Source organism: Mesoplodon bidens (genome assembly GCF_964165515.1).
Source record: "Mesoplodon bidens genome assembly, chromosome: 8".
Taxonomy (NCBI): Eukaryota; Metazoa; Chordata; class Mammalia; order Artiodactyla; family Ziphiidae; genus Mesoplodon; species Mesoplodon bidens.
Genome location: NC_138165.1, coordinates 45,630,757 through 45,658,011, shown reverse-complemented (window position 1 = coordinate 45,658,011; position 27,255 = coordinate 45,630,757). Strand labels below are relative to the sequence as shown.

Here is a 27,255-nt window from a genome sequence, read left to right as displayed (position 1 = left end):
CTCTCATCTGCTGTGGGTCCAAAATAGAGAGTTTTGAACGCTAACAGCTTTATGTGCATCTCATTGAGTATCCAGTAAATTCTGCACCCTCAGCCTACCCCCCCCAACTGCTCTTTCCAGGAGAGATAAGATCAGTCTAAGCCTTTGATGTGCAACACAAAGATGCCTAAGGGATTCAAGGCTAACTTTAGATCAGAGCAAATCCAGATTCCAATATCAATGGCGGAACTAAGAAAGCATGAGAGAAATGAATATAATGGGAGCAAATGGGAAGTAGTTTGGTAGCAAGAGTAGAGACGCTAAGTAGCGAAGAACGACAAATGAGAAAGAGAAGCCAAAGCTGCCAAAAAAAATGGCTGTCAATCAACAGGAAATGTCACTAGCATCAGAGCAGTGGGGTATTACCAGACAGGTTCCCCAAGGACCCTGCACAGAAGGAGAGGAAATTTGGGGGTATTTCAAGGCATGGTGACTCTTCTGTGATAACTGTTACCTATGATTTCGATCATCTTCAAAGTTAGAGTGGTTCGGGGAACCTAAGGCCATATTTTAATTAACTTTATGACTATCTACCCACCCACCTTCCTCCCAAAAAATCAAGGATTTGTGGCCTGGAAAAATTTGTATTATAAGATAGCCCCAAAATGCTGGAATGTCCTAAGTCTCTGAAACTGAACTACTTTTCTGGAAGCTGACGTATTTACCTACTGACCACAATAAACCAAGGACTGCAACAGACCCCACCCAGGACAAAAGCAGACAGAGGAGAGGGTAAAGAAATGCTACATCACTGGAGACAGTTTAGAGTTTGCCAGCTGTGCACACTTTTTGTTTCAAACTTTCTGTACAAGCTTGGCAATGTTTAAGGAAAACTAAAGTAACATTACCAGGGTCAAGTTCAAGTGTTTAACCCCAAACCCCATACCACATAATTGACTTACTGCAAATAAGATATTCAGGGTTTCTCTTAAAATTCCTACTGGTGTCTTTCTTTTGTTGTTTTGAAACCACTGCTGTATCTGCACCAAGTTAAACAAACTTCCTAAGAGAAAAGTGTCCATGACAGATAGAATAAATGATCCCCTTTCAAAGTAAGTGAATTTTAAAATGTAGATGATCATTCTATATCCTTAGTTTTGGTTGCCAATGCAAATGAGTCAGAGAATTTGCCTCAGACAGTGAGTTAATTGTATAACTCTACAGAGGAAAATGCCATTGGAGAGTACTTGCTGACCTCACAGCTAAAAAAAAAAAAAAAAAGAAAAAGAAAAGCCATTTAAAGATGTGGAAACCAGATGTTTCAGACACATTTCAGCCTCTGCTCTGGGGATTTATCCTGAGCAGCCCCTAACAGGCTATTCCTTCTCTACAACTGAGATATGATCATCTTAATTTACTTATTTGTCTTGCTGTGGGAAGAGGCTCACGGATGGGGATTCAAGAATGGAATTTTTCATAACTCCATATGGCTTGGTAAGAAACTTCACTCATGAGCTTCTTGTTGGGAAAGTCGCTTCTTTGAATTCATGGAGAAGTGAATCAAAGCTGTAAATTTTTCTCTTCTGTTCAAGGCTGATGTTTTCAAAGAAAATGCTTGGGAAAGATAGCTACTGGAATGCATATATCATTTTTTAAAAAGTGTTTCTGCCTTCTAAAATTTTAAAAGAGCTTTTTATAAAGTGAACAGCTCAGTAGAAAATAGAGGTTAATATTTATATTCCATATGAAAATATGCTTTAAAAATTTCAAAGAAGATGTGGTGGTATAGTGCAGAATGTTTCCTTAACAAAATAAAACCACCAATATATTATTTTGTTTGCATTTCAATGCATTTCTAGTCAGATTTCATAGCAGGTAACCATAAGACAATTACAACAGGTAAATTGGAATATACAATAATTTTATAATCATTGTTCCATGTACTCTGACCTGTAGTGTATATCATGCTTTTTCCAAACATCTTTTGACAAATTTGACAAAGACAGCTTGTAATATAGAAAAAAATGAAAAAGGCTTGTATTTCTGGATGCATTCTTACCACTTGATTTCTTTTGTTTGAGCTATCCATTTAAATACTTTTCTACCTCTTTTGTTAGACAAGGAAAGTCTCTTTTGTTGTTTTGTTTTGTTAAATGTAAGGAATGACATAGACCTGTGAATATAAACAACAGACCAAAAAAGGCTAAATAGAGAAAACCCAAAATACCCCATATAGTACTCTAAACAATGCTTTAATTCTCATGATACAAATTAATACTGCTTTATGTTCACTGTTGTGTTTGATAGTGAAAAAAATTTGAATTGCTCAAGAAGAAAACTGACAGATCCTTGTATAAAATAGAGAAATAAAGAGAAAGCAAAATTAACCTAGATCTTGATGTTATGCTTGCTAAGCAGCACATAGTTATAGAATATTTTCCCTTTCAGCATGTTTCTCTCTGGTAATAACTGCAGCCATGCGGATTTCATTAGAAAGCTCGATTGCAATGCACAGCCTTGCAGCCTCTTTTTTCAGTTTGAGCCAGTGAACAGCTTTCATGCTGAACAGTGCAATCCATTTGGCCAAGATGGGGTCTGGAATTTACTAGAGGAATGAGCAAGTCTCTTTATTTTCATTGCACACCATCAAACTTGGGAAATATACACCTATTTGTCAGAAATGACAAAGATGATCATAAAGCTAGTAAGAGTTAAACCCACATGGATAAACTTTGAAATGCTGTCAAAGTTGCTAATGATCAAGTAATTTGGAGTTGTTTTTTGTTTTTTTTTTAAGTGATGTTGTATATCACCAAAATATAAACCTAGACAATAGGAGTTCTGTCCTAGAGATAGAGAGGAGCAAACCCAAATGTTTGTTAATAGTATACTGCACATTTGAGGCCCGGAGTGATTGCACAGTGCTTCATGCTTCAATGTGAGAAAAATTATTGATCAGTCAGCCTAGCATAAATTGTTTACAGTTGGTCAGGCCAATGTAGTATTAGAAAACTATTTAGGGAGGGAAGAGAGTTGAATTAGAAGGCAGGAATCTGCTAGCAACTATCAAGAACAAGGCACTTTAAATTCTTGGTCTCAGTCCCATACTGGTAAAATGAGAAGTCTGAAGTAAGGGACCCCTAAGGTTTATTTTTAACTCTTGTATCCTCTAATTCCTTAGATAGTAATTTTTTAAAAGACACTTAAGGACAAGAGACTTCAACTAGTTTAAATGGATTATGAAAATCAAAAAATGTACAGATAAGCAATTCTTTTTAGCCATTGTATTGAATCCAAAAAAGGAGAAGGGAAAAGCAACATTATCATGAGCTCCTACTAGGATACAGAAGCTATGCTTATGGGTCTTATGGTTTATATATTCCAAAAAATAGCTGTCATTATTCTCATTGGATACATGAAGAAACTGAAGCTCAGGCAGTGATTTATACAAGGTCACACAACTGGTCCACTGTAGAACCAGAAATAGAAATCAGAGCCAACATAGTGTTGTGTCACCACTTACTAAAAGGAAAAGGAAGTTACTGGTTAAATAGATTTTTAATTTCAGTGAATGACAGCTAGAAAAATTAATAAATTATTACTTCCTCTGAAAGGTGAAATTTTTTAGATTAGGACTCCTTGTACAAAGGACCATCTTAGTAGTTTAAAATTCTGAATTGAGAAATACTTTAAAATAAATGTGTGCTTAAAACTGTCAAGTACACATGCCAAGGGTTCTCAACTTGTTCATAAGGCAAAATAATGGGAAGTTTGGGTCTCTTTCAGGAACAGTGTGGAATATTAATATTATTTAATAAACTAAAAATTATAGCATAGACATTTCTGCTATTTAAGTTACTATCTTATTACTAGTCAAGTTTAAGAGGTGCCAAAAGTTTAAGAAAAACTACCAGGAAGAAAATTTAAAATTATTTAAAAAATTTTTTCTGTTAATTTATTTTTTTCCTGCAAACATCTGTTAAAAGAAAAACTGAAGCACACTTAAAATTTTGAGTTTACCTGAGCAAAAATCCATTTGAATTTGGCAGCATCCAATCTAACAGATAGAAAGGAGCTCCGAGGAGTGGTACAAAATGCAAGACTTTCATAGGCAGAAGGGAGCAGGCAGAAGGAAGTTTTACTAGGTGAAAAAGCAGGTTGGTTATGGCAAGGTTACTTTCCTTCAGGGGATGGCAGGGGTCTATCAGGCAGATGACCTAACTGGTGGTGATCAGGAGATTTCTGACTGACTGGTTTAAGATTCCATTTCTGGGTGAGCCGAAACCATACTTAAGTCTTGGTTTGGTGATGTGGGGCTTAGCATAAGGGACTCCATTTGGAGCTTGCTGTCATGTTTTTAGTACATCATATTTTTATTTCTGGAGTAAAATATCATGGAAATCTTAGTTTGAGAAACCTTGGCAGACAAAATAATTCCTACAAAATTTTTTTCAAATAAAGATCTTTTAGAGAACAGATACAGTTTTAACATTTTTAAAAAGTAACAATAATCTCCATCACAATACACTAGTAAGCACTACATGTCTCCTTCTCTGCTAAAAGCCTTAGTACCCCTGTACTTCAAAATAGATGTACCTGCATTGCCCACTAGTGCTTGAGTTGCTTGAGAATAGGGCTTGATCCCCAGCACCTATCAAAGTACCTCATGGTATATTCTTTTTTTTTTTTTAAAGAAGATGTTGTGGGTAGGAGTTTATTAATTAATTTATTTATTTTTGCTGTGTTGCGCCTTCGTTTCTGTGCGAGGGCTTTCTCTAGTTGTGGCAAGCGGGGGCCACTCTTCATCGCGGTGCGCGGGCCTCTCACTATCGCGGCCTCTCTTGTTGCGGAGCACAGGCTCCAGACACACAGGCTCAAGGGCCCAGCTGCTCCGCGGCATGTGGGATCCTCCCAGACCACGGCTTGAACCCGTGTCCCCTGCATTAGCAGGCAGATTCTCAACCACTGCGCCACCAGGGAAGCCCATGGTATATTCTTAAAACAGCCAAATTGGAAACAAGTAAAAGTTTAGTTAATGAGGCTTTACCCTATGAAGGACACTTGGGAAGTAGGTGACTCTCAAAGGGGAAAATGACTTTGATGTTCCTTGTGTTCTCTGACCTATAAGTATCAGATGCACTAAGGTACTGTGTATTAATGACAGGCTTTTTCCATATAAGGTATAAGAGCAGTATCCCTTGGGAGTCCAGAAAAATGCCAAGCAGCATCTCCTATTGAATTGTGGCATTGTCAACTTCAGCTTGGGGAAGAGAGTATTTCTAATACTGCTGGATTCATATCTTGCTGCATGCCAAGAAACATACGTTCTCGTTGGAAATGGTCTTGATGGTGGCTGATTGCACAGGTCAGGGGACAAAGACTTAACAATAATCTGACAGTCAACATAGGACTATTAGAGCTATGTTATGATTATTGTCTTGGGAATCTTTTCACATTGTTTCTATGGCAAAATGCACTCCAAACTTAAAACAATCATTTTAAACAGTGATCTATTAGGAGACAGCTCATGTATGACTTAACACTATCTGAAATACGTTGGGAACAAATGTGAACCGAAAAAGACAAACCAGATAAAGAACTTAGGAACTGGTAGTTAGGTGTGTCCCACTTTTTCTCTGCTGTATTTAAATCTATTTTTCTTTTCTTCAATGTAATATTTGCTTGTTTTGGATTCCTTTAAACTTTTCCTCAGTTTTTGATTTGTTTACTAAATTCTCAATTATATTGCATTAGTCATTTCCCTCAAATGGATATTTTGGCTTACTTTTCTCCTTCATTGTAAGCCAATTTTCATTGGTTTCTTTTGCCTTCAACTCCTTTTCTTTTCCTATTGCTTACCTTTCCAAGTTTTTAAAACAAAGCCCCCCCCCAAAAAAAGTCAAAACTCTATCACCTTTGGATAATGCAGAAATACAATGTTGTGTTAAAACTTTCTTTCAGGTTATCAGTTCAAAAAATAATTTAGCCTCAAGTTTCTATCTATGTCCCCCCCAAATTCCCCTCATTCATATTTTTTTTCCAAAGCTTTCTAACAATGAAAACTTAGCCACTCAAGGCAGCTGACCCAGGGAACCCTTTGGCAGGAACAATAGCTGATGTAATCTTCCAGCTGAGGCCACAAAATTTCCCTTGTTCCACAAGAATGGATAATAGTGCATTGACGACATTTTGTGAATTCACAGAACAAGCAGCAGGCGTGTACCACAGAGAAGCGCGGTCTGGCAAGTACAAGCTCACCTATGCAGAAGCAAAGGCGGTGTGTGAATATGAAGGTGGCCGTCTTGCCACCTACAAGCAGTTAGAGGCAGCCAGAAAAATTGGTAACAGCTTTGACAATAATCTTCTTCTTTTTCACCCTTGGAAAAAAATTTTTCCACCTTTCCTGCAACCCCTTATTAAGACTTTTCTCTCCACCCCTGCTAATAGTTCCTCCAGCTTCTCCCATCTTCTCTGCCTAGAGCTGGTAGACAATTCCTACTACTAGTAACTTAGTTGGGGTCACACCCCATTGGGAGCTCATAAATAAACATCAAAAGAAAATGAAGACATCATTATCTCGATATCATTTAAACCCCTCATTAATTTTAATGCCATGGCTATTCATTTTTAATATCATTCTATCTCTGCTTGACGTCTGTGTGTCATTTTCCTCAGCTGTTAAATGATGCTACTATGTTGTGTCTTACACAGAAATTTACTTGGTAGAAGAAATAGTGAACTTAGTGGATTTTTTTTTCCAATTATTTTCAATTTTTTCCTTTTCTTTTTTTTTACATTAAGTGGGAGAATGCATTTGTACTTTAGGATCAAAAGCCATGAGAAAAGGAGGATAGGCAAGTTGTAAGGCGGCAGATGAAAGAAACTGGGAAGATGATGTCAGGACACCTGGTGAAAACCCAGTAATTAACAAATGCTGTTTGCTTCTTTATATTAAAAAAAAACGGGTTGCTACTGTCTCTTCTGGACTTTCAGGAGAATCCAAAAGGCCACCCTAATTCAGAATTTTCTTCTCCACTGAAGATATCCCTTTGCTGATAGGAACATACCTGGCAAAGCTCATACTATTATTATACATTACCCAAGACAAAAATAAAGGTGTTCTCGAAAATGCCCCAAAGTCTCCCCAGATGACTGCTCAGTCTATACCCTTAGGGCTGTGTGTGACGCAGTAAATGGAATGAGGTATACAAAGGCCAGAGACATTACTAGCCATGGGGGACTTGTAGTCAAATCGTTCTTGGGTGGCATTGGCAAATATTAAAACAGCCTCCAAAGTTGAGTAAGGAAAACAAGGCTGAGGCTTTGTTTGAAATGTATGAGTACTTTTATCCCTATTCAAATTTTTTAAATATTAGTGATATCCTGATTGATCCTGAAGGAGAAATTATCATCTGAAAAAAATGTTTTCAGTATTGATGGTAATTCCAGAAATTAACTCATGGCACTAGCTCGGTCATTTATGAAAAGAAGCCAGCTCTGAAATTGGATTGTTTTCATATCCATGGTATTATTATTTCCTAATCCATCTGCTTTTTTTTTGTTTTCCAAGTAAGATGTCATTTTCTAGTAAAAGTCAGATGTTACAAGAACTTTTTTTTTTTTTTTTTGCGGTACACGGGCCTCTCACTGTTGTGGCCTCTCCTGTTGCGGAGCAGGCTCAGCGGCCATGGCTCACGGGCCCAGCCGCTCCGCGGCATGTGGGATCTTCCCAGACCAGGGCATGAACCCGCGTCCCCTGCAACGGCAGGTGGACTCTCAACCACTGTGCCACCAGGGAAGCCCACAAGAACTTTTATATATGTTCAAACTTTATTTTTTAAGAAAACAGTTCTTCCCCTTTTATATGAAGTGGATTTGGTCAGTTAAGACACTGTCCCTGTTGCAAGGGGCCATCTTGGTTGAGATGACATTCACTCAGCTGAGGGAATAACCAGTTAAGCCATTACCCTTCCATTCTCTTGCAGGATTTCACATCTGTGCTGCTGGGTGGATGGCCAAGGGCAGAGTTGGATACCCCATTGTGAAGCCAGGGCCCAACTGTGGATTTGGAAAAACTGGTATTATTGATTACGGAGTCCGTCTGAACAGAAGTGAAAGATGGGATGCTTATTGCTACAACCCACATGGTTTGTCAAAAACAATAATTTTATACTATATAAAAACAGGTACAGGGGGCTTCCCTGGTGGCGCAGCAGTTGAGAGTCCGCCTGCCGATGCAGGGGACACAGGTTCGTGCCCCGGTCCGGGAAGATCCCACATGCCGCAGAGCTGCTGGGCCTGTGAGCCATGGCTGCTGAGCCTGCGCGTCCGGAGCCTATGCTCTGCAATGGGAGAGGCACAACAGTGAGAGACCCGCGTACTGCAAAAAACAAAAACAAACAAACAAAAAAACAGGTACAGGTTGTTAAGAGGTTAGTAAAAAGAAATGACTTCTTCTTCCAGAGAGAGAGCAATTTAGTAATGATAATTATTAATAACAACTACCATTCATAGAATGATTATGCTGTGCCACACACTGACTTATGTCTCTTCATCCACACTGTCACTTTATTGTTATACCCTTTTTAGAATTCAGGAAACTAAAGTTCAAGAGCTTAAGTAACTTTCAGACAGCCAGTAATTAGCAGGCAGGTGAGATCATGACTTAATTCTTTTCTGTGCCAGGGAACTTCCTGATTACAAAGGACAAAAAAAAAAAAAAGATTATAAACTTGTCACCTTTAATTAGCTAAAACTATGAAGAAGTACTACCAAATGTTAACTGTTCAAAATTATCCCTTTAATAGAATGAGAAAAAGGAGACAATAAACAAAGTTTTTCCCTAATTTCTTTTTGGGCATAAATTCTTAAACTTCCAAACTAAGCAACCCTCACTCTGTGGTTTGTTTTAACAAATATATACTGGATATGCTAGTTATTATTGTAAGTACCTGTTTATTCATATTCTTTTTCCATGGTTGATTGCAGCTAGGAAAACTTTAAAGAGAAAATTAACACATTATAATTATTATAAACAGTAATTCTTGGTCAATGCTGTTGGAGAAAAAAGTAGACTGTTGTTCTGGGATGTATTTCCCCCAGGATAATATTACAAAGTGTTACAACATGTTACAAAGTATTTCCCACATATATGATCATAAACATCCTCAGGTGGTATCCCATTTGGATCTACCTTAGAGAATGTCCATGACAAAGTAGGAGATTACAATGAAGTTCTAGCATATTATTATAGAATTTATTATTTAATAGTATTAACCATTGGAGAACAGTTTCTCACATTTGCAACCAACCTATACCTCACAATAATGTATCCTCCAAGTAGTAAAGAATTTTTCCTAGAGCTGTTACCTATTCCCACTTGAGACAAAATATGAATAAATGGGGGGGTGGGATGAATTGGGAGATTGGGATTGACATATATATACTAATATGCATAAAATAGATAACTAAGAAGAACCTGCTGTATAAAGAAAATAAATAAAATTCAAAAAATATGAATAACATGTGCATTCACATAGACTATAACTTTCAAATCACTTTGACATACTTTAAGCCTACAGTATACTATATTTAGTCCTATATTTAGTCATTGTTAATAATTCATATATCTTCTTTTCTTCTCTTTCTCTCTTCCTCTCTTCCTTTTTCTTAAATATATTTATATAGGCAACTCTCTTTTTATTCTTAAGAGTAACTTCTATTTCCAAATATATTATCTGATTCTTTTGATTGATAAACTTCAGGATCTCTGAGCATCTACTCAATCATTTCCAAAGGTCAAAGTCTAAGGAAGATGTAGAAGTATAAATGGAAAGATTCTTACAGTATTTCATTGCCCTTTTATAAGAATGCCACCTTAACTTACACATTTTTATAAGCTGCTTTTGTTTCTCATAGAGGCTGAATGCTTTTTACTCTGGGAATGTGTGTACAGAATCCTGGGAGACTTGTGCTTACTCAAGTCTCAGCTTACTTTTGGATTCAGTGATATACTGATTATTTAGGATGTGGTCAACCTGAAGGGGACTGGGGGCCCCCTGAACTAGCACTGGGAGAACAGTTCATTGAAAAATAATTGGAATGAAAAAAATCATAATGGTATCAGAAAAATAAAGCAATGATTATTAATTAATCAATACCACCAAGTTAGAGTTGATTGAAGCAAGGAAGAATAGGGTCATTCAGAAGTGTTCAGAAGTCAGCTTGCTCATTCAAGTTCCGAATGTGTGGCATGATGCCGACTGCCTCCTGTATGAATACTTCTTAACCAATTAGCTGTCAGTCCTCAGGGACCCAGCCTGCTTTATAAATCTGTCATTTTCTAAATAAGCAAGAGATGAGGCAATAATTATATGTAACATGAAGTATAGAGTTGAATAGATATAGCTAAATATAAAAAAAATTAGTTCAATATTTGAATATTTTTCCTAATCTAATGATATATACATCAAAGATAGGATGCTATGGGACAGAGAAAATCACTCCCAAAGAGGGCACTGTACATGCTTATGTGCACATATAAACTATGTATTATATAATATTTAATAATACAATAAGAATAGCTTACACTTTGCATAATACTCTTAAGCTATCCTTTATATTTTATCCTCAGAATAGTCCTGTGAGGGAGGTAACAGGAGAGGCATGACTATATTTATTTTACCAATGAAGAAACTGAGGTATAGACTGGACGCAGAGCTCAGACTAGATCCCTGACCCTCTTTTGTCACTTCCTTGCCTTTTTAAGAGCCTGTTCTGCCCTGGGGTGATAAGCTTCCTTTACTTCTATGGTGTTAAGGATTCTAACACAATTTTTATTGTAATAGTTATTATAAAGGAGAATATTCTTGTAAAAAAACTTCTAATTGGGGAATTCTCTGGCGGTCCAGTGGTTAGGACTCGGCGCTTTCACTGCCAAGGGCACAGGTTGGATCCCTGGTCAGGGAACTAAGATCCTGCGAGCTGCGTGGCACGGCCAAAAAAAAAAAAAACCCTCTAATTGATATAATAAAAAATACTTTTGAATGCTATCCAGAGTCACCACTACCATCACCACCACTCAGATTATTTTTGAGTTTCCAGTTTGTATCTTTTTTTCAAGACACTAGACATTTAGGTGATATGGAATTAAAATTAACTGGGGCTCTTCCACAGCTTTCTCTCTAGGAATACTGTAAAATCACTGTTCTGGTAGAGATTGTTTGTTCTTATAACAGGTTATGGGACAGGACAGAAATCTATGAAATGGTAAAAGACTTGAAAAAACCAACATGGATATCTCCACCAAATCCTCAAATAGTATTAGGATTAAGGTGCTAATTTAAACCAGTAAAAGGAGTACAGAATAATTATAAATTATTCTCTTTAACTGGATTAGAGTGACCTTCAAATTCCCTAAGTGACCTTCATATTCTATACTGATTTTCCAAACAGAATTTACTGGACTCATTATTCTAAGTGTCTGAGTCCCTGAAGACACAGTGGTGACACCACAGAACAAAATCCCTGTCATCTTGATTGGGCTGTTGGTAATATGGGCATATGTATTTGTCAAATCACATTTAAGTGTACACATAAGACATGCATCGTATGCTTAAAATGTAAACAGAGCAAAAGTGTCAACAGGAGCACAATTATTATTCTTTCTTGCTCTTTTACTTTTTAAAAAACTCACAAGTGGGGACTTCCCTTGTGGCACAGTGGTTAAGAATCTCCCTGCCAATGCAGGGGACACAGGTTCGAGCCCTGGTCCTCGAAGATCCCACATGCCACGAAGCAATTAAGCCCATGCGCCACAACTACTGAGCCTCTGCTCTGGAGCCTGCCTGCCATAACTACTGAAGCCCACGTGCCTAGAGCCTGTGCTCCGCAACAAGAGAAGCCACCCCAAGGAGAAGCCCACGCACCGAAACAAAGAGTAGCCCCCGCTCACTGCAACTAAAGAAAGCCCGCACGCAGCAACGAAGACCCAATGCAGCCAAAAATGAATTAATTTTTAAAAAGTTAGAACAAAAAAAATTAACAAGTGGTCTATGTTCATTTTAGAGAATTTAGCAACTATTAATGAAAAAACATTTATTCTTTAGCTACAGTTACACACAATATTACTATGGATGCTATATATTAAATCATTTTATTTTTATTTCTTAAGAAGTACTAAATAGATGGATACTAAGAAATGAATATCATGGGCTTCCCTGGTGGCGCAGTGGTTGAGAGTCCTCCTGCCGATGCAGGGGACACGGGTTCGTGCCCCAGTCCCGGAGGATCCCACATGCCGCGGAGCAGCTAGGCCAGTGAGCCATGGCCGCTGAGCCTGCGCGTCCGGAGCCTGTGCTCCGCAACGGGAGAGGCCACAATAGTGAGAGGTCCGCGTACTGCCAAAAAAAAAAAAAAAAAGAAAGAAAAGAAATGAATATCTTTTTTAAAGTAGGAATCATTTTTAAAAAAATGCTTTCTTATCATTTTTTTTTCTCTTTTCAGCAAAGGAGTGTGGTGGTGTCTTCACAGATCCAAAGCAAATTTTTAAAACTCCAGGCTTCCCAAATGAGTATGATGATAACCAAATCTGCTACTGGCACATTAGACTCAAGTATGGTCAGCGTATTCACCTGAGTTTTTTGGACTTTGACCTTGAAGATGACCCAGCTTGCTTGGCTGACTATGTTGAAATATATGACAGTTACGATGATGTCCATGGCTTTGTGGGAAGGTATGTATTGTTTCTCCATACAGGAAGCTAATGAACATCCAATATTTTGAATGATGTTTCTTTTATTTCTCTCCAACTGTCCCTACAACACTGATTTTCCAGTTTATCTATTCTCCTGCAACAGAGTATCCTTTTTTAAAAAATTAATTTATTCATCTATTTATTTTTGGCTGAGTTGGGTCTTCGTTGCTGCACGTGGGCTTTCTCTAGTTGTGGCAAGCTGGGCTACTCTTTGTTGTGGTGCGCGGGCTTCTTATTGGGGTGGCTTCTCTTTGTTGCGGACCACAGGCTCTAGGCGTGTGGGCTTCAGTAGTTGTGGCTCACGGGCTCTAGAGTGCAGGCTCAGTAGTTGTGGCGCATGGGCTTAGCTGTTCCGTGGCATGTGGGATCCTCCCAGACCAGGGCTCGAACCCATGTCCCCTGCACTGGCAGGCAGACTCCCAATCACTGCACCACCAGGGAAGCCCAGAGTATCCTTTTTTAACCACAACTTTTTTTTGCTCCGTTACTCATAACAAGCTATAGTCAGCTGCTATGTCTACTTATTAAAATAGTTATAGCTGCTTTTTGATTTGTTAAGTTGTAACAATTAGTTACATATTCTATTTATAAAGACCTCAAGATTTGACTAACAGGAGAAAGAAGATATATGAGTTGGGAAATTTTGGGGGGGTTTTAAATGTTCTGATTTCTGTCAACCTCCTAAAAATAATTATAAATTCAATAATTGTTGCCTTTCTTCTGTGTACAAAGCAGTGTACTAAGCATTATGGATATAAGGCAAATAAGTAAACTATAGCCCCTTCTCTCATATAGTTTAGCTAAATATACAATGGATATCTTTTTTTTTTTTAGTTCTTTTTTTTTTTTTTTTTTTTTAGTTTCTGCTTTATAACAAAGTGAATCAGTCATACATATACATCTGTTCCCACATCCCTTCTGGATATCTTTTTAAAAATAACTTTCTTTGCCATAAAAAACAAGTATTTCTTTCCTCAGTATTTTTCCCTGGGTTTTTTTTTTTTTTTTTTTTTTTTTTTTTTTTTGCGGTACGTGGGCCTCTCACTGTTGTGGCCTCTCCCGTTGCGGAGCACAGGCTCCGGATGCGCAGGCTCAGCGGCCATGGCTCACGGGCCCAGCCGCTCCGCGGCATATGGGATCCTCCCGGACCGGGGCACGAACCCGTATCCCCTGCATCGGCAGGCGGACTCTCAACCACTGCGCCACCAGGGAGGCCCTTCCCTGGGTTTTTTAACATGCTGGGACACATTTTTTTTGTGTTCCCATCCATATCTTTAATATAGTTTAAATTTTACAATACAAAAATTTGCAATATTTTACAAAATATTGTAAATTAAAGAGTGTACAGTTAAGGTGTTTTATGTATTCAGGTCCCCACTTAATAATGTGTATTTTAGACTATCCATTATCAATAGATTATCAGTTATCAATTCTCTATTATCCATAATAGTAATTTAATGAAAGAAAATAGTAGTGGGGATAATTAAAAATGACAGACAATATCTTTTTATTGACTTTGAAATCTGTAACTTAAATACAAAGAAAAACAAAGGCATTTGTTGCATAAATGAACAGCAATTTTTGGATGGAAAGTGGTTTTTGTTTTGTTTTGTTCTTTAGCTGAGACTACTACTATAGAAAAAATATATAGTTTTTTAAAATAGTTTGAAGAAGACTAGAAGTAGGGTTGGAGGAATTAAGAACAAAGTCTTTTTTTGAAAGAATGGACCTCCTACCTTGGGAATTAAGGTAACATTTTTATTCTAAACTTAGTTTCAGAAATCAATTACAGCTCTAGACAAAATCACAAATGGGGCTTCCCTGGTGGTGCAGTGGTTGAGAGTCCGCCTGCTGATGCAGGGGACACGGGTTCGTGCCCCGGTCCGAGAGGATCCCACAGGCTGCGGAGCGGCTGCGCCCGTGAGCCATGGCTGCTGAGCCTGCGCGTCCAGAGCCTCTGCTCCGCAGCGGGGGAGGCCACAACAATGAGAGGCCCGCGCACCGCAAAAAAAAAAAAAAAAAAAAATCAAAAATGATTTTTTAATCTACAGGCTAATTTGTTATTTATTGGATTATATTGTGTATTTACCTTTAGAATAGACTTTCTCCCTCTCAGGAATAAATTACATTGTTTTAGAAACTGATAAAAACCCTTACTTTTTATATTATCATGTGCAAGGGAATTCCTTTCAAGCCATGATTCAGATAAAAATCACACCTTCTTATGTCTATAAGGTCCAACGTAATTCTTTCCCTTTTAAATCAGTCATACACCCATTCTTCTCTAACTGTGAAGAAAACTTTATGAGATTAATCAGAAACAAATTTTTAAAATTTCCAAATAGATTCAAATTGTCTATCACACAAAAAGCTTTGTAGACACACAGTAATGCCACAAATTCTTTCTTAAGAATCTCATTAATACTGTGAGAAGGATATTTCAAACAATGTTTTAACCTCTCTTCTCTCTTACAAATTCAAGTAAAAATAAATAAATATAACAATAAAATGTTGTAAAATAATAGAAAAATGAGCCATTACTTAGGGGAAATAAAGTACATCAATTATCAGTAAGAGCCACTTGCAATAGCTATATAATAATCATTCATGTGACCTCTCTTTTTAAAAAATTCTCTTTCAGATACTGTGGAGATGAGCTTCCAGAAGACATCATTAGTACAGGTAATGCCTCTAAATTGAAGAACAAAACTATGATTTGCTTTCTCAGTATCAGTGAAAATGAAGGACTCAGTAGTTATTACTATATACTTTATAAAGTTGAGAGAGCTGAAGACAGATATAGCTTGCTAGCTTGTGAAAGGCAAAGAAGTGCTTATTTATACTTAAAGACTTTTACCAACTCCTTGCACTAAAAATGTGTACCCTGGTTATTTGCAGGAAATGCAGTCTGAGATAGTCTTGAATCTGCAAATCCATGAATACTGCTATAGCTTATAATTCCCATAAAATGTGGTAATAAAAGGTCCAAACTTTTCATTGATAAAGGATTGAAGTAATTTGTAAAGTTGTTAAAAATACCTTCTATCACTGAAAAAATTTTTACATCATATGTATTGCATTTTCACATTAGTACAGCAATCCCCAGAGAGTCTTGTGAAGAACACAGTTCTGTTAGATGTTTTTAATAGATATTACATGAGAAAAGGGCTCTAAGGTCAAGTAAATTTGGGAAATATTGGATTAAACAATGTGAAACAGGTTTCTTTATTAGAAGATGTCAGAGAATTTTTACTATGCTAATTATGCATAGTAAATCTAAAAAGGCTAGCTATAGTAGGCAATGTTTTCCAAATCTTTTTCCCCTTGCTAATTATTTTGTGTGACTTTGTTCCTTGAAATGTACCCCAAGAAATGTCCCTGTAGCAGCATACATTTATCTCAATAAGCAATACCATTGCTATTGCCTCAAACTGCTACTTTCTATGAACTTTTACTTTCTTAGATGTCTTCATTTCATTTTTATTTTCATCACCAGCACCAGTAATTGGCATTCTTTTTTTTGTTTTTAATTTTTTGAATTAATTAATTTATTTATTTTTGGCTGCGTTGGGTCTTCGTTGCTGCACGTGGGCTATCTCTAGTTGCCGCGAGCTGGGCTACTCTTTGTTGTGGTGCGGGGGCTTCTCATTGCAGTGGCTTCTCTTGTTGCAGAGCGCGGGCTCTAGGCACGCTGGCTTCAGTAGTTGTGGCACATGGGCTCAGTAGTTGTGGCTCGCGGGCTCTAGAGCACAAGCTCAGTAGCTGTGGCGCATGGGCTTAGCTGCTCCACGACATGTGGGATCTTCCCGGACCAAGGCCTGAACCTGTGTCCCCTGCATGGCAGGCAGATTCTTAACCACTGCACCACCAGGGAAGTCCCTGGCATTCTGACTTGCTCTATTTTTCCTCCACATCATAAAATATTATCACAATACTTCTCCAACTAAAAACAACAAACCTACATTGAGTTGCAATTTCTAAGCAGTCCTTAAGCTGAGATACTACTAGCTAAAATTAGTCCCACACCCTAGCTTTGCAGTGCACGCAATTCTCATTTATGAATCATTACAAGAGATGGAAATTCTTGTTCAGTCTTGGAATGCTTAAAATTTATGAATTCATTACTCTGTTACAGCCTCCCTAGGAAGAGTAAACTGTTAAACTTTTTATTTATCTTTTATTCTTTACTTGAGAACATATTTCATGTTAACAGAAAACTAAAAGAAGACATTTTATGAGATGTAGGAGGTAGTTGGGGGGTGAGAATCCTATTTTTAAAATAAAAACAAAATGAAACAGAGGGAGAGTCAAAAAGAAGCCTGAAACTTAATATTTTTCTTGTTTTGTTCAAAACAGACAAAACTTACTCCAAATGTAACACCAAATCAGTGTTTTTCTTGAACAACTGCAAGGAACTAAAAAAAGAAAAACCCACACAATTTATTATTCAAAGAGAAACAAATCAACAGAAAAGAGCATAGTTAAATAAAAAGCCAAAGATTTAGCAAAACAGCAGGAAGAATACATTGATACAAAGTAACAGAAAAAGAAGATATAAAATATGTTTAAAGTATTATCCTATCAGTCAAGCGTAATGCTGTTAACATTTTGATTTAGTTTTCTTCTTAAATATATACTTACTCACCCCTGGATATTTATATTAAAAAACAAAAACAGAAAATAAATAAACTAAAAATTACCCATTACTGTACCACTTAAAAAAAAAGGTATATAAAGAAAGAATCTCTTCTCATCTCTCCCCACCCAAGAAAGGCATTGTATAACTATGTGGTGACCGTCCTTCCAGATGTCTTCCTGTATTATACAAACATTATATATCAATACATGGAGACCATGGAGCTATTTTCAAGTCAGAGTATAATATTTAGATCATTCTAATTCTTTTTAATGACTACCTAATAGGTACCATAATTTGTCATATACCAATATTTAACATCCTGAAGGTGGTTGTTTTTGATTTTTTTTTCTTTTGCTATTGAACATTTCACTAGCTATTTTTAAACCTCTATTTTGTAGTGCTATTTTATTTTTAAAAAGTAAATTTCTAGAAGTGAAATTTTGGGATCATAGGTGATGTGCACTTAGATGTGGATAGATGTTACCAAATTAGCACTAGCCCTACAGTGCCAATTTGTATTTTAACCAGTTGAGTAATCTGAAAAAAAAAATTTTTTTTTTTTTAAATTTAAACAACTCTTTCAAGTTTGAGAAAAGTACAGTGAACCACAGGATGAACTCTGAACTCAAACCTGGTTCTGCCATTTATAACTCTGTGGCCTTGGGCAAGCTACTCACGTTTTCTGTGCCTCAATTTCATCTATAAAAATGACTATTTTAATAGTATCCACCTCATAGTGTTGCTTTGGAAAATAAGATGAAAGGCACTTAAAGCTGTGCCTTTCATCTTATATATATGGGGTTTTTGTAATGAATTCTGGATTTGTGATCTGGATTAAGAAGGTCTTTCCCTCCTGAAAAAGAAAAATATTCCTATATTTATTTTATACAATAACATTTTTCCTTTTTGTTTTTGGTACATTTTGGTCTTTAATGCAGGTAAAATGTAGTTAGGTGCTTTGTGTAAAAGGATCTAGCTTTGTGGGCTTTTTTTTTTTTTTTAACAAATGCAAGGCTTGTTGCCATCATTTAGTAAATAATCCATGCATATCTTAATGGTTTGAACTGCCTGCCATTCTCCTGTAATTCTATGGATGTACCTTCTACAAATAATACCTTTGAAAACAGAATAGACAAAATTTCCTCTAGGACAGATTGGAGAGCCACAGGAAAAAATATGACAGTCCTGGTCCCAGTTGGCAGTGAAACTACAGACTTTACAGCTTGAGAATCTAGTTCTGAATTCTGGGAGTCTTGTTCATGAATTTTTATATTCTCCTATGAGAATGAGTCTTTGAATTGTCAGCCAAATTGAAGGAGAGTAACATCTTGGTTCTTTTGCATCCTCCTCCTCCCCAGGAAATGTCATGACCCTGAAGTTTCTAAGTGATGCTTCAGTGACAGCAGGAGGTTTCCAAATCAAATATGTTGCAGTGGATCCTCTATCCAAATCCAGTCAAGGAAAGAATACAAGTACTACTTCTCCTGGAAATAAAAACTTTTTAGCTGGAAGATTTAGCCATTTATAAAGCAAAGAAAGACATTCCGCATTTATGTTTCTATCTTTTGGAGCCCCTTTGATCTCAATTTTATATTATTATTAACATTTATTTATTATTTTTCTAAATGTGAAAGCAATACCTGATAATTTGGGGAAAATTGGAAAATACAGAAAACTTTAAATGAGAGAATAAAATCTCCCATAATCCCATTGCATAAAAATAACAAGCACTAACATTCATATATTTTTCTTTTAGTCATTTTTTGATGTGTGGTATATGTATATATGTATCTATATGTATTTGTATTTCAAATTTTGGAATGCTGCTTATGTACAATTTGATATCTTGGATTTTTTACCATTGAACTTTACGGTGTACGTGCTTTCCCCTATCATTGAGTATTCTGCAAAAACATGATTTCATTTACAGTATTCTGTAAACTGTCCATGCTATGATTGTTCCATACTTTATGTAAGCCTGTCTTTATTGTGGGAATTATAGGTAGTTTTCATAAATATTGTTTCAATAAACATCCTTGGACATATATGTATTTGTATAGCTCTCTAATTATTTGGGATAGGGTCCTAGAGGTAGAATTACTGAGTCAGAGATTAATTAAAATAAAAAAATGTTTTTGAGGGAGATAAGCTGGACTTTACGACACTAATGGGGGGGTGGTGGCCTGGATGGCTGGTGGGCTGCACTACTCACTCAGACTACAAAGACATCCTCTAGGGGAGTGAGAAAGTGAATGGACTAGGAAAATAGCAGGTCATTAACCAGCAGCATTAAGGGTCCATTTGACCTTTGTGGTATGGACTTTAACAGGAGATTGGTCAGCGAGTCTCTTTTCCTCTGGCCATGTTCAGCTACAGGGGACAAAGACAGATTAGTGAGAGAGCAGGAGTCAGCAGGGTCAGTTTTGCCAAGTGAGTATAATAAGACAGGGGCAAGGGAGTAGAGGATATGGGTAAGAAGGGACGGCAATGATAACCCAAGGAATTTAGTGTGATAAGGGGTGAAGAGAGGACAGTAAGGAAATGAGAGACAGTAGAAAAGTGGTGGGCTCAAAGAATTATCAAATCAGAGTACGGAAGGGGACGCACTGGAGAGATAGTAGGTAGTGGTCAGAGAATGAGATATTAAATATAACCTTTTGTGGCAGGCAGAACAGTGTTCCTTCCCAGGATGTCTGCATCCTAATCCCCAAAACCTGTGAATATGTTACCTTAGGTGACAAAAGGGACTTTGCACAAGTAATTAAGTTAAGGACCTTAACATGGGATATTATCCTGGATTGTCCAGGTGGGCCCAATGTGATCACAGGGGTCCTTAAAAGTGGATGAGGGAGGCTTAAGAAAAAGAGAGTCAGAAAAAAGATGTGACAAGAGAAGCAAAGTCAGAAAGATGGAACATTGATGGCTTTGAAGATGGAGGAAATGTGCCATGAGCCAAGGATTGTGAGTGGCTTTTGGAAGCTGGAAAAGGCAAAGAGATTCTCCCCTAGAACTTCCAGATGGAATGCATCCCTGCTGACTCATTGATCTTAGCTCAAAGAGTCCCATTGGACTTCTGAACTACAGAACTGTAAGATAATAAATTCATGTTGTTTTAAGCTACTATGTATGTTACAATTTGGGGGGGAGCAGTGATATAAAGGTGATACACCTTTTAATCAGTTTCATGCAGGGTTAGACTTAGAAATAAAAGTCTAATTCTAGATGACAAAGCATAAACAATAAGAAGCTGTAAACAGAAGATAGCTATTTTCTAAACTCAGAGAAATTAATTTAGGGGAATATTATTTAAGGCTAGTATAACATTTCTCTGTTCATATGTTTTCCTGCCTACATGTAAACTTTTTTTACTTCCTTGATCATGAATTTTTTTTTCCAGTATTTTTTTTACTCTTTTCCTCCCACCCATAGTCTTTTTGGTCTTCCCCCCCACCCCAGTTTTTAAAAATTGAAGTGTAACTGACTTACAATATTATATTAGTTTCAGGTGTACAATATTGTGATTTGATATTTTTATACATTACAAAATGATCACCATTTTAAGTCTAGTTACCACCTGTCACCATACAAAGTTATTACAATATTATTGACTATATTCCCTCCACAGGCTTTTTGGTCTTTATCAGAATTAACTTTTTTTGTTCTTTGGAAATTTTGATAATGGAATTTAAATAGTAAATTGAAGAATGTGTATTAACTTGAAAATTACAATGCACTCTAGGATATAAGGTATTATTATTGATGATAATGAATATAAATCCTCTAAGATTTTCCTGAAAATAATATTCAGATGTATGGAATATTTAGAATGATGTTAAATGTTATCTATTAACACTGACCCAGATTCCCCTATATCTCAATGGTATAGTGAGAGTATTATATGAGAATATTATACACAGGATCAGAGATGGTTTATAATGACTTCTAGAGATTTGACTGAATTATTTCCAAGCCTTCCTACTGAGATTTAGGATACATTATGATCATATTCTAAGATCTATAGAAATACTTGGAAAGGAAGAATTATAATATATATATATAGATAGATAATCTTTAATAACAATTTTAGTAAAAAAAAAAAGTGACCTTGGGCTTCCCTGGTGGTGCAGTGGTTGAGAGTCCGCCTGCCAATGCAGGGTACACGGGTTCGTGCCCCAGTCCGGGAAGATCCCACATGCCGCAGAGTGGCTAGGCCCGTGAGCCATGGCAGCTGAGCCTGCGCGTCCGGAGCCTGTGCTCCGCAACGGGAGAGGCCACAATAGTGAGAGGCCCGCGTACCGAGAAAAAAAAAAAAAGTGACCTTGTAGAACATTTTTTAAAACTTGATTTTCTTTATTCAATTTAGCATCTTTTGCATGTCTACTCTAGTATTCTTCATGTCCTAGCAATTCCACTTCACTTGAATGTTTTCAGTTTAATACCTGCTTAGATGTATCTGTAGGTTTTTTTCTCTATTTTTTTTCTTTGTCATGTTTATGTGTGGGTTTGGGAGGTTTCTTTTTTTTAAGTTTTACTTACTTTCAATTGAATGTGATCTTGATATCAATATCATTCTCTGAAAATAAAACAAATTGACTAATGCTTATACATGTACATACGTACATATTCAATACTTTATTTAATATAACATTTGAGTTCAGATTTTTTTGAAGAAAATTTTTTGGAAAGGAAGTTTTTTCAGAATATGTTTTACAACTCATTCCCCTCAAAAAAAATTTATTTTGAAGGCAAATTGTTTTCATGTCTTGTGCTGTTTTTAAATGTCTAAAATATATATCCACAGCTATTTAATTTCCTTCTGAACAAATTCCCAGCAAAGAAAACCACAAGAAGAAATCACATCCCACAAAACCTCAATATATAAAAGTAAACTCCCTAAAAACACAGGCTCTTGGGCCTCCACTGAGAAAGCCACATCCTTAGCAGTATTCATAAAATATAAAACAGTTTTTGAGCACTTATTTGACTGTCAAACAATTATAAATAGGACTATTACTTGCCTAAGTATTAGTAACCTCACAGTAGTTCTCATGATGTCAAAAGAAAAGTTACATGGTATTAGATTTAACTGAGTCAAGATGTTCATTTAAAATAAAATTACATGTACAATACAGTACGAAAACTAATTTTCATATTGCTTTTTGAAGTTCTATCCCTGCTACAGTGAATAGGAATCACTTAGCAGTATGTTTATATACCTGATAAGTATGCCTCATTGACAGTTTATTCACATATTGTAGGCAGAAGTAGGAAAAATTGCTTCAGTATATGAGCTGTTTCTTGCAAAACCAGAAAGAGCAATGTTAGAAGGTAAAAATGATGAGAATTGTAATGAGTTGGGTTTTTTTTTTCAATTTAAAAGTTACAGGTAATCAAGTTTAAAAGTGCTAAAGAGGACAATGCAGTGCTAGATGAACATCAGTGTTCCAGCTAAAGTGTTATTGCTATGGGGAAAAGCAACATGTATGCTCTGCCTAAACTGGCAGTATCTTCAGCACTGTTGATCATCTACTTAATACAGCTCTTCATCTAGTCAACTAAGATTTTTCTTTTCCTCTTTTTGCTTTCAATTTAATTTAATTTGGGGCTAGTTTATCTGCTCATATTAACAAAACTTAAGAATTTACAGATGATGTATTATGAATATTCTTCCTCCTATCCTGTTTCTCCATCTACCCATTTCTGGTCCTCAAGAGCTATTTCCAGTGTCTTCAATATCCTTCAAAAGACAGTGTATGTAAATGCATATTTTTTCCCTTCCCCACTCAAATTTTTTTTGTAGCATATTATACACACTCCTCTCTTAATTTTATTTATATTATACATAAAATACAATTCATCAAATTTATGTGTATAATTCAATAATCCTTGATAAATATATATACTCATATAACCACCACAATAAACATGATATAGAATATGTCTACCTTTTAAAATTGTGACCTTGTGCCTCTTTGTAGTCAATCCTCTCCTGCCATCCCTTGGCCCCTGACAATAACTGAGTTTTTTCTTTTTGTCACTACAATTCTGTCTTTCCTAGAATTTCAATGACATGGAATCATAGAGTATGTAGTCTTTTGTGCCTGGCTTCTTTCATTTAGCACAACGATTTTGAGATTATTTCATGTTGTTGTTTGTATCATTCCTTTTTATTGCTGAGTACTGTTCCACTGCATACCACAAATTGTTGGTATTCACCAGTTGATGGACATGTGCTTTTTCCAGTTTTTGGCTACTATGAATGAAGCTGTTATGAACATTCATATACAAGTTTTCATGTTGACAGATATTTTCATTTCTCTTAGGTAAATACTTAGGACTGAAATTCCAGGGTTGTATGGTAAATTTACATTTAACTTTTTAAGAATCTACCTACTGTCTTCTAAAATGTCTACTATTTTGCATTCCCACCAGCAATGAATAAAATTCTAGCTGGTCATATCATCATCAAAACTTGGTGTGGTGGGACTTCCCTGGTGGTCCAGTGGCTAAGAATCCACACTCCCAGTGCAGGGGGCCTGGGTTTGATCCCTGGTCAGGGAACTAGATCCCACATGCCGCAACTAAAGATCCCACATGCCTCAACTAAGACCTGATGCAGCCAAATAAATAAATATTAAAACAAACAAACAAACTTGGTGTGGTGGGGGTTTTTTCTTTCTTTTTTAAAATTTTAGCTATTCTAGCAAATATTGACTGGTATTAATTTGCATTTCCCTAATGGCTAACAATGTTGAGCACCTTTTCATGTGTTTATTTGCCATCCATACACCTTTTTTTAGTGAAGTGCCCAATTCTTTTGCCCATTTAAAAATTTTATTTCTTTGTCTTTTTTATTATTGAGTTTTAAGAGTTCTTTGTTCTGGATATAAGTCCTTTGGTATATGTTTTGCAAATATTTCTATCAGGCTGTTCTTTCATTCTCTTAACAGTATTTTTGGAAGAGCAAAGTTTTATATTTTAATGAAGTCTAATGTATCATTTTCCCTTTATAGTTTATGTTTTTTAAGTCCTATTTAGGAAATATTTGCTTACTCCATAGTTACTAAGATTTTCTCCTATATTTTCTTCCAGAAATTTCATAGGTTTTATTTTGACCTTTAGGTCAGTTAATATGAGCTATTTTTCTAAATGGTATAAGGTAATGGTCTTTCTTTCTTCCTTCCTTCCTTCCTTCCTTTTTTCTTTCTTTCTTTTGCATATGGATATCCAATTGTTCTAGCATCACTCTTTAAAAGAGTATCCTTTCTCCCACTGAATTGCATAGGCATCTTTGTGGAAATTCAATTGACTATACATGGGTAGGTCTATTTTTGAACTCTGTTCCATTGATCTATAGGTCTATCTTTATACCAATACCACATTCACTTGGTTACAGAAGCTTTATTTTTTTAAAATATTTATTTATTTATTTGGCTGTACTGGGTCTTAGTTGTGGCACGCAGGCTCTTCGTTGCGGCACGCGTGATCTTTAGTTGCAGCGTGCGACCTCTTAGTTGTGGCATGTGGGATCTAGTTCCCTGACCAGGGATTGAACCTGGGCCCCCTGCATTGGGAGTGCGGAATCTTAGCCACTGGACCACCAGGGAAGTCCCATGAAGCTTTATAATAAGTTTTGAAATCAGAAAGTTTTACAAATTTCTGCTTATTTTTCAAAGTTGTTTTGGCTATTCTCGTTTTCCCTTTGATTTGGCCGTGTTTCCCTGTTTCTTTGTATGTCTTGTGCTCATCTGTTGAGATCTGGGCATCTGAAAAATGAATCAGCTTAGCTAGAGATTTGGGAACCTCTCAAACCTCTTCTGGGTATGCATCTTCTCTGGACTTGTGCAAGTGATTTCCCAGTTAAAGTTTGCCTCTGCTGCTTAGAAGCCCATAATCTCCTTCTCTCCCTAGTGTCTGTCTGCAGTACTGCAGTCTCTCTAGTGTAACAAGCTATTGTGCTGGCCATTGTTCTCAGCTGCCCCCAACCTGGTATTCAAAGTACACATCCATTCTTTTCCCATCCGCACACTGAGTCAGGCAAGACAGAAACCAGTCCCTTGGGCAGCCCTCTGAAAAGCCAGAACATTGGATGCACATTCCACTTTTCTGTTTCCCTCTCAAGGGAGAATCTGAGAGTTGGGAGTGCCTGGTGCTTTACTGGGGGTGGGGGTGGGGTGGGGTGGGGAGGAACTAGGACAGGCAAATAAGAACTTTCCTACCTGCTTCCTTATGTCTATTCTTGGCTTGCATTCACTTGGCACGTTGCAACCTCTTACCTGGTTTCTGGAATTCTCATAAAGGCAATTTGGCACCTATATTGTTGTTAAGTCAGTGTCTCCATGGGGAACAAAGGCCTGGAATTTCCTATTCCACCATTCTGCTGATGTCACTGCTCTTATTTACATTTTTTAATTTTGAAAAATTAAACTTATATAACAGGGAAGAGCTAAATTGGACTCCATGTTTGGTCTGTTTCTTCTACTTTAACCTTTGCTTTTCATTGCTTTTGTTATTATAATCATACATAATGGCCTGCCTCAGGGAACCCCACCCCTCTGCCTCAATGTTAAACTAAAGTGCCTCTGTTCAGCTCCCAGGGAGAAAATCTGACCCTGCCCACCTGTGAATGGCTGCTAGAAAGAAGAAATTAACACATCCCTTCATCTAGGCTGGTCATTCCAGATGTTTTGTAAGAATGATGACCCCTTTTTACTTTACTTTCCCACCACCTCTCCCTCTCTATTTTGTCTTTTTACTTTACTTCCTCACCACCTCTCCCTCTCTGATTCTATAAAAGAAACTGGCATCCAGACCCCGATAGGATGGTTTATAGGAGACACTAGTCTGCCATCTTGTCAGTCTGCCAGCTTTACGAATAAAGTCGTCTTCCTTGCCTCAACACCTCGTCTCCGACTCATTGGCCTGTTGGGTGGCGAGCAGGGCGAGGTTGGACTCGGTAACACTTACAGAAGAGTTACAGGCTACTATAATGAATGCTCACCTAGATGTACTCACAAAATATTGTTAATATTTTCACCACATTTGCTTTACCTCTCTGTCTCTGATATGAACAAATATACTGAACCATCTGAAGTTAAATTGCAGACATCACGTGTTTTACTCTAAAATCCTTTAAAACAGTGTGATATTTGTCCAATGATGATACGACCAACACTCGATATAATAGTGTTGAATTTCTTGCTTACTACAGGAAGAGATTTTTTTATAGGATGTTTGGGATTGGCAGGCTTTCAGAAGCGTACGTGCATAAACGTCAGCAATTGAAGTGTGGTGACTTAGCGAGGCTGTTGTTGACTGGCGCTCTAAGGCATGTTTACTGGACTGAGCTCATACCTGGCTGGCTGACTGTCAGAAGTGAGGACCTGACATTGATCAGTTTGTTGTTCACTGAGGTGAGTAGCTGATCAATCGAACAGGTTTAAGACCAGTTCTGATGGTTACTTAGTATCATGGCTTCTGAATAAGCAGTGTTTTCCTGCATTTGTGGGGACTCCTTTATTCTCAGTCTTTTCTTTTCGTCCTCATTCAGCCAAAGCTGAAAGAAGGACCAAAAGTCCAGATTTTCACCATTGTTGTTCATGGTTCTTGAATATTGAGGTTCCCTTTATGGAGATATGATTTTCAATTTGCACATTCATCATTGTGATTTTATCTTGTTTTTGTCTTTGAATCATTTGTTGAATCACTGTTAGCCCAGTGGCTATGTGGAATCATTTTAAAGTTTGGACAACAGACACTGAACAACAGTGAGACAAACAAGTAAAACTATAAGTACCTGTAATATTGGTAATAAAAGGGAAAGGAAGATACTCCATAACTGTGAACCAAGATTTTACAAGCCCGAGGAATAAAACAAAGCCTA

The 27,255-nt window shown here is 36.9% G+C and overlaps 1 protein-coding gene across 2 annotated transcripts; it reads left to right on the top strand.

The window, feature by feature from the left end:
• The first annotated feature begins 1,102 nt into the window (after window positions 1-1,102).
• TNFAIP6 (TNF alpha induced protein 6) lies at window positions 1,103-19,409 on the top strand. Of its 2 annotated transcripts, none has more exons than XM_081243190.1 (6): window positions 1,103-1,473; window positions 6,183-6,320; window positions 7,965-8,126; window positions 12,484-12,712; window positions 15,375-15,415; window positions 18,731-19,409. In XM_081243190.1, the coding sequence occupies exons 1-6, from the start codon at window positions 1,380-1,382 to the stop codon at window positions 18,898-18,900; spliced, it is 834 nt and encodes a 277-aa protein (XP_081099316.1). In that variant the 5' UTR covers window positions 1,103-1,379; the 3' UTR covers window positions 18,901-19,409. The 2 variants fall into 2 exon arrangements, with proteins under 2 accessions (XP_081099316.1, XP_081099317.1); XM_081243191.1 differs by lacking the exon at window positions 18,731-19,409 and adding an exon at window positions 15,632-15,711.
• The last annotated feature ends 7,846 nt before the right edge of the window (window positions 19,410-27,255 follow it).

Coding starts and splice junctions, on each gene's coding strand:
- TNFAIP6 (XM_081243190.1), top strand. CDS start 1,380: ATGATCATCTTAATTTACTTATTTGTCTTGCTGTGGGAAGAGGCTCAC. Junction 1,474..6,182: donor TCATAACTCCATATGGCTTG/GTAAGAAACTTC, acceptor GTGAATTCACAG/AACAAGCAGCAGGCGTGTAC. Junction 12,713..15,374: donor GTCCATGGCTTTGTGGGAAG/GTATGTATTGTT, acceptor ATTCTCTTTCAG/ATACTGTGGAGATGAGCTTC.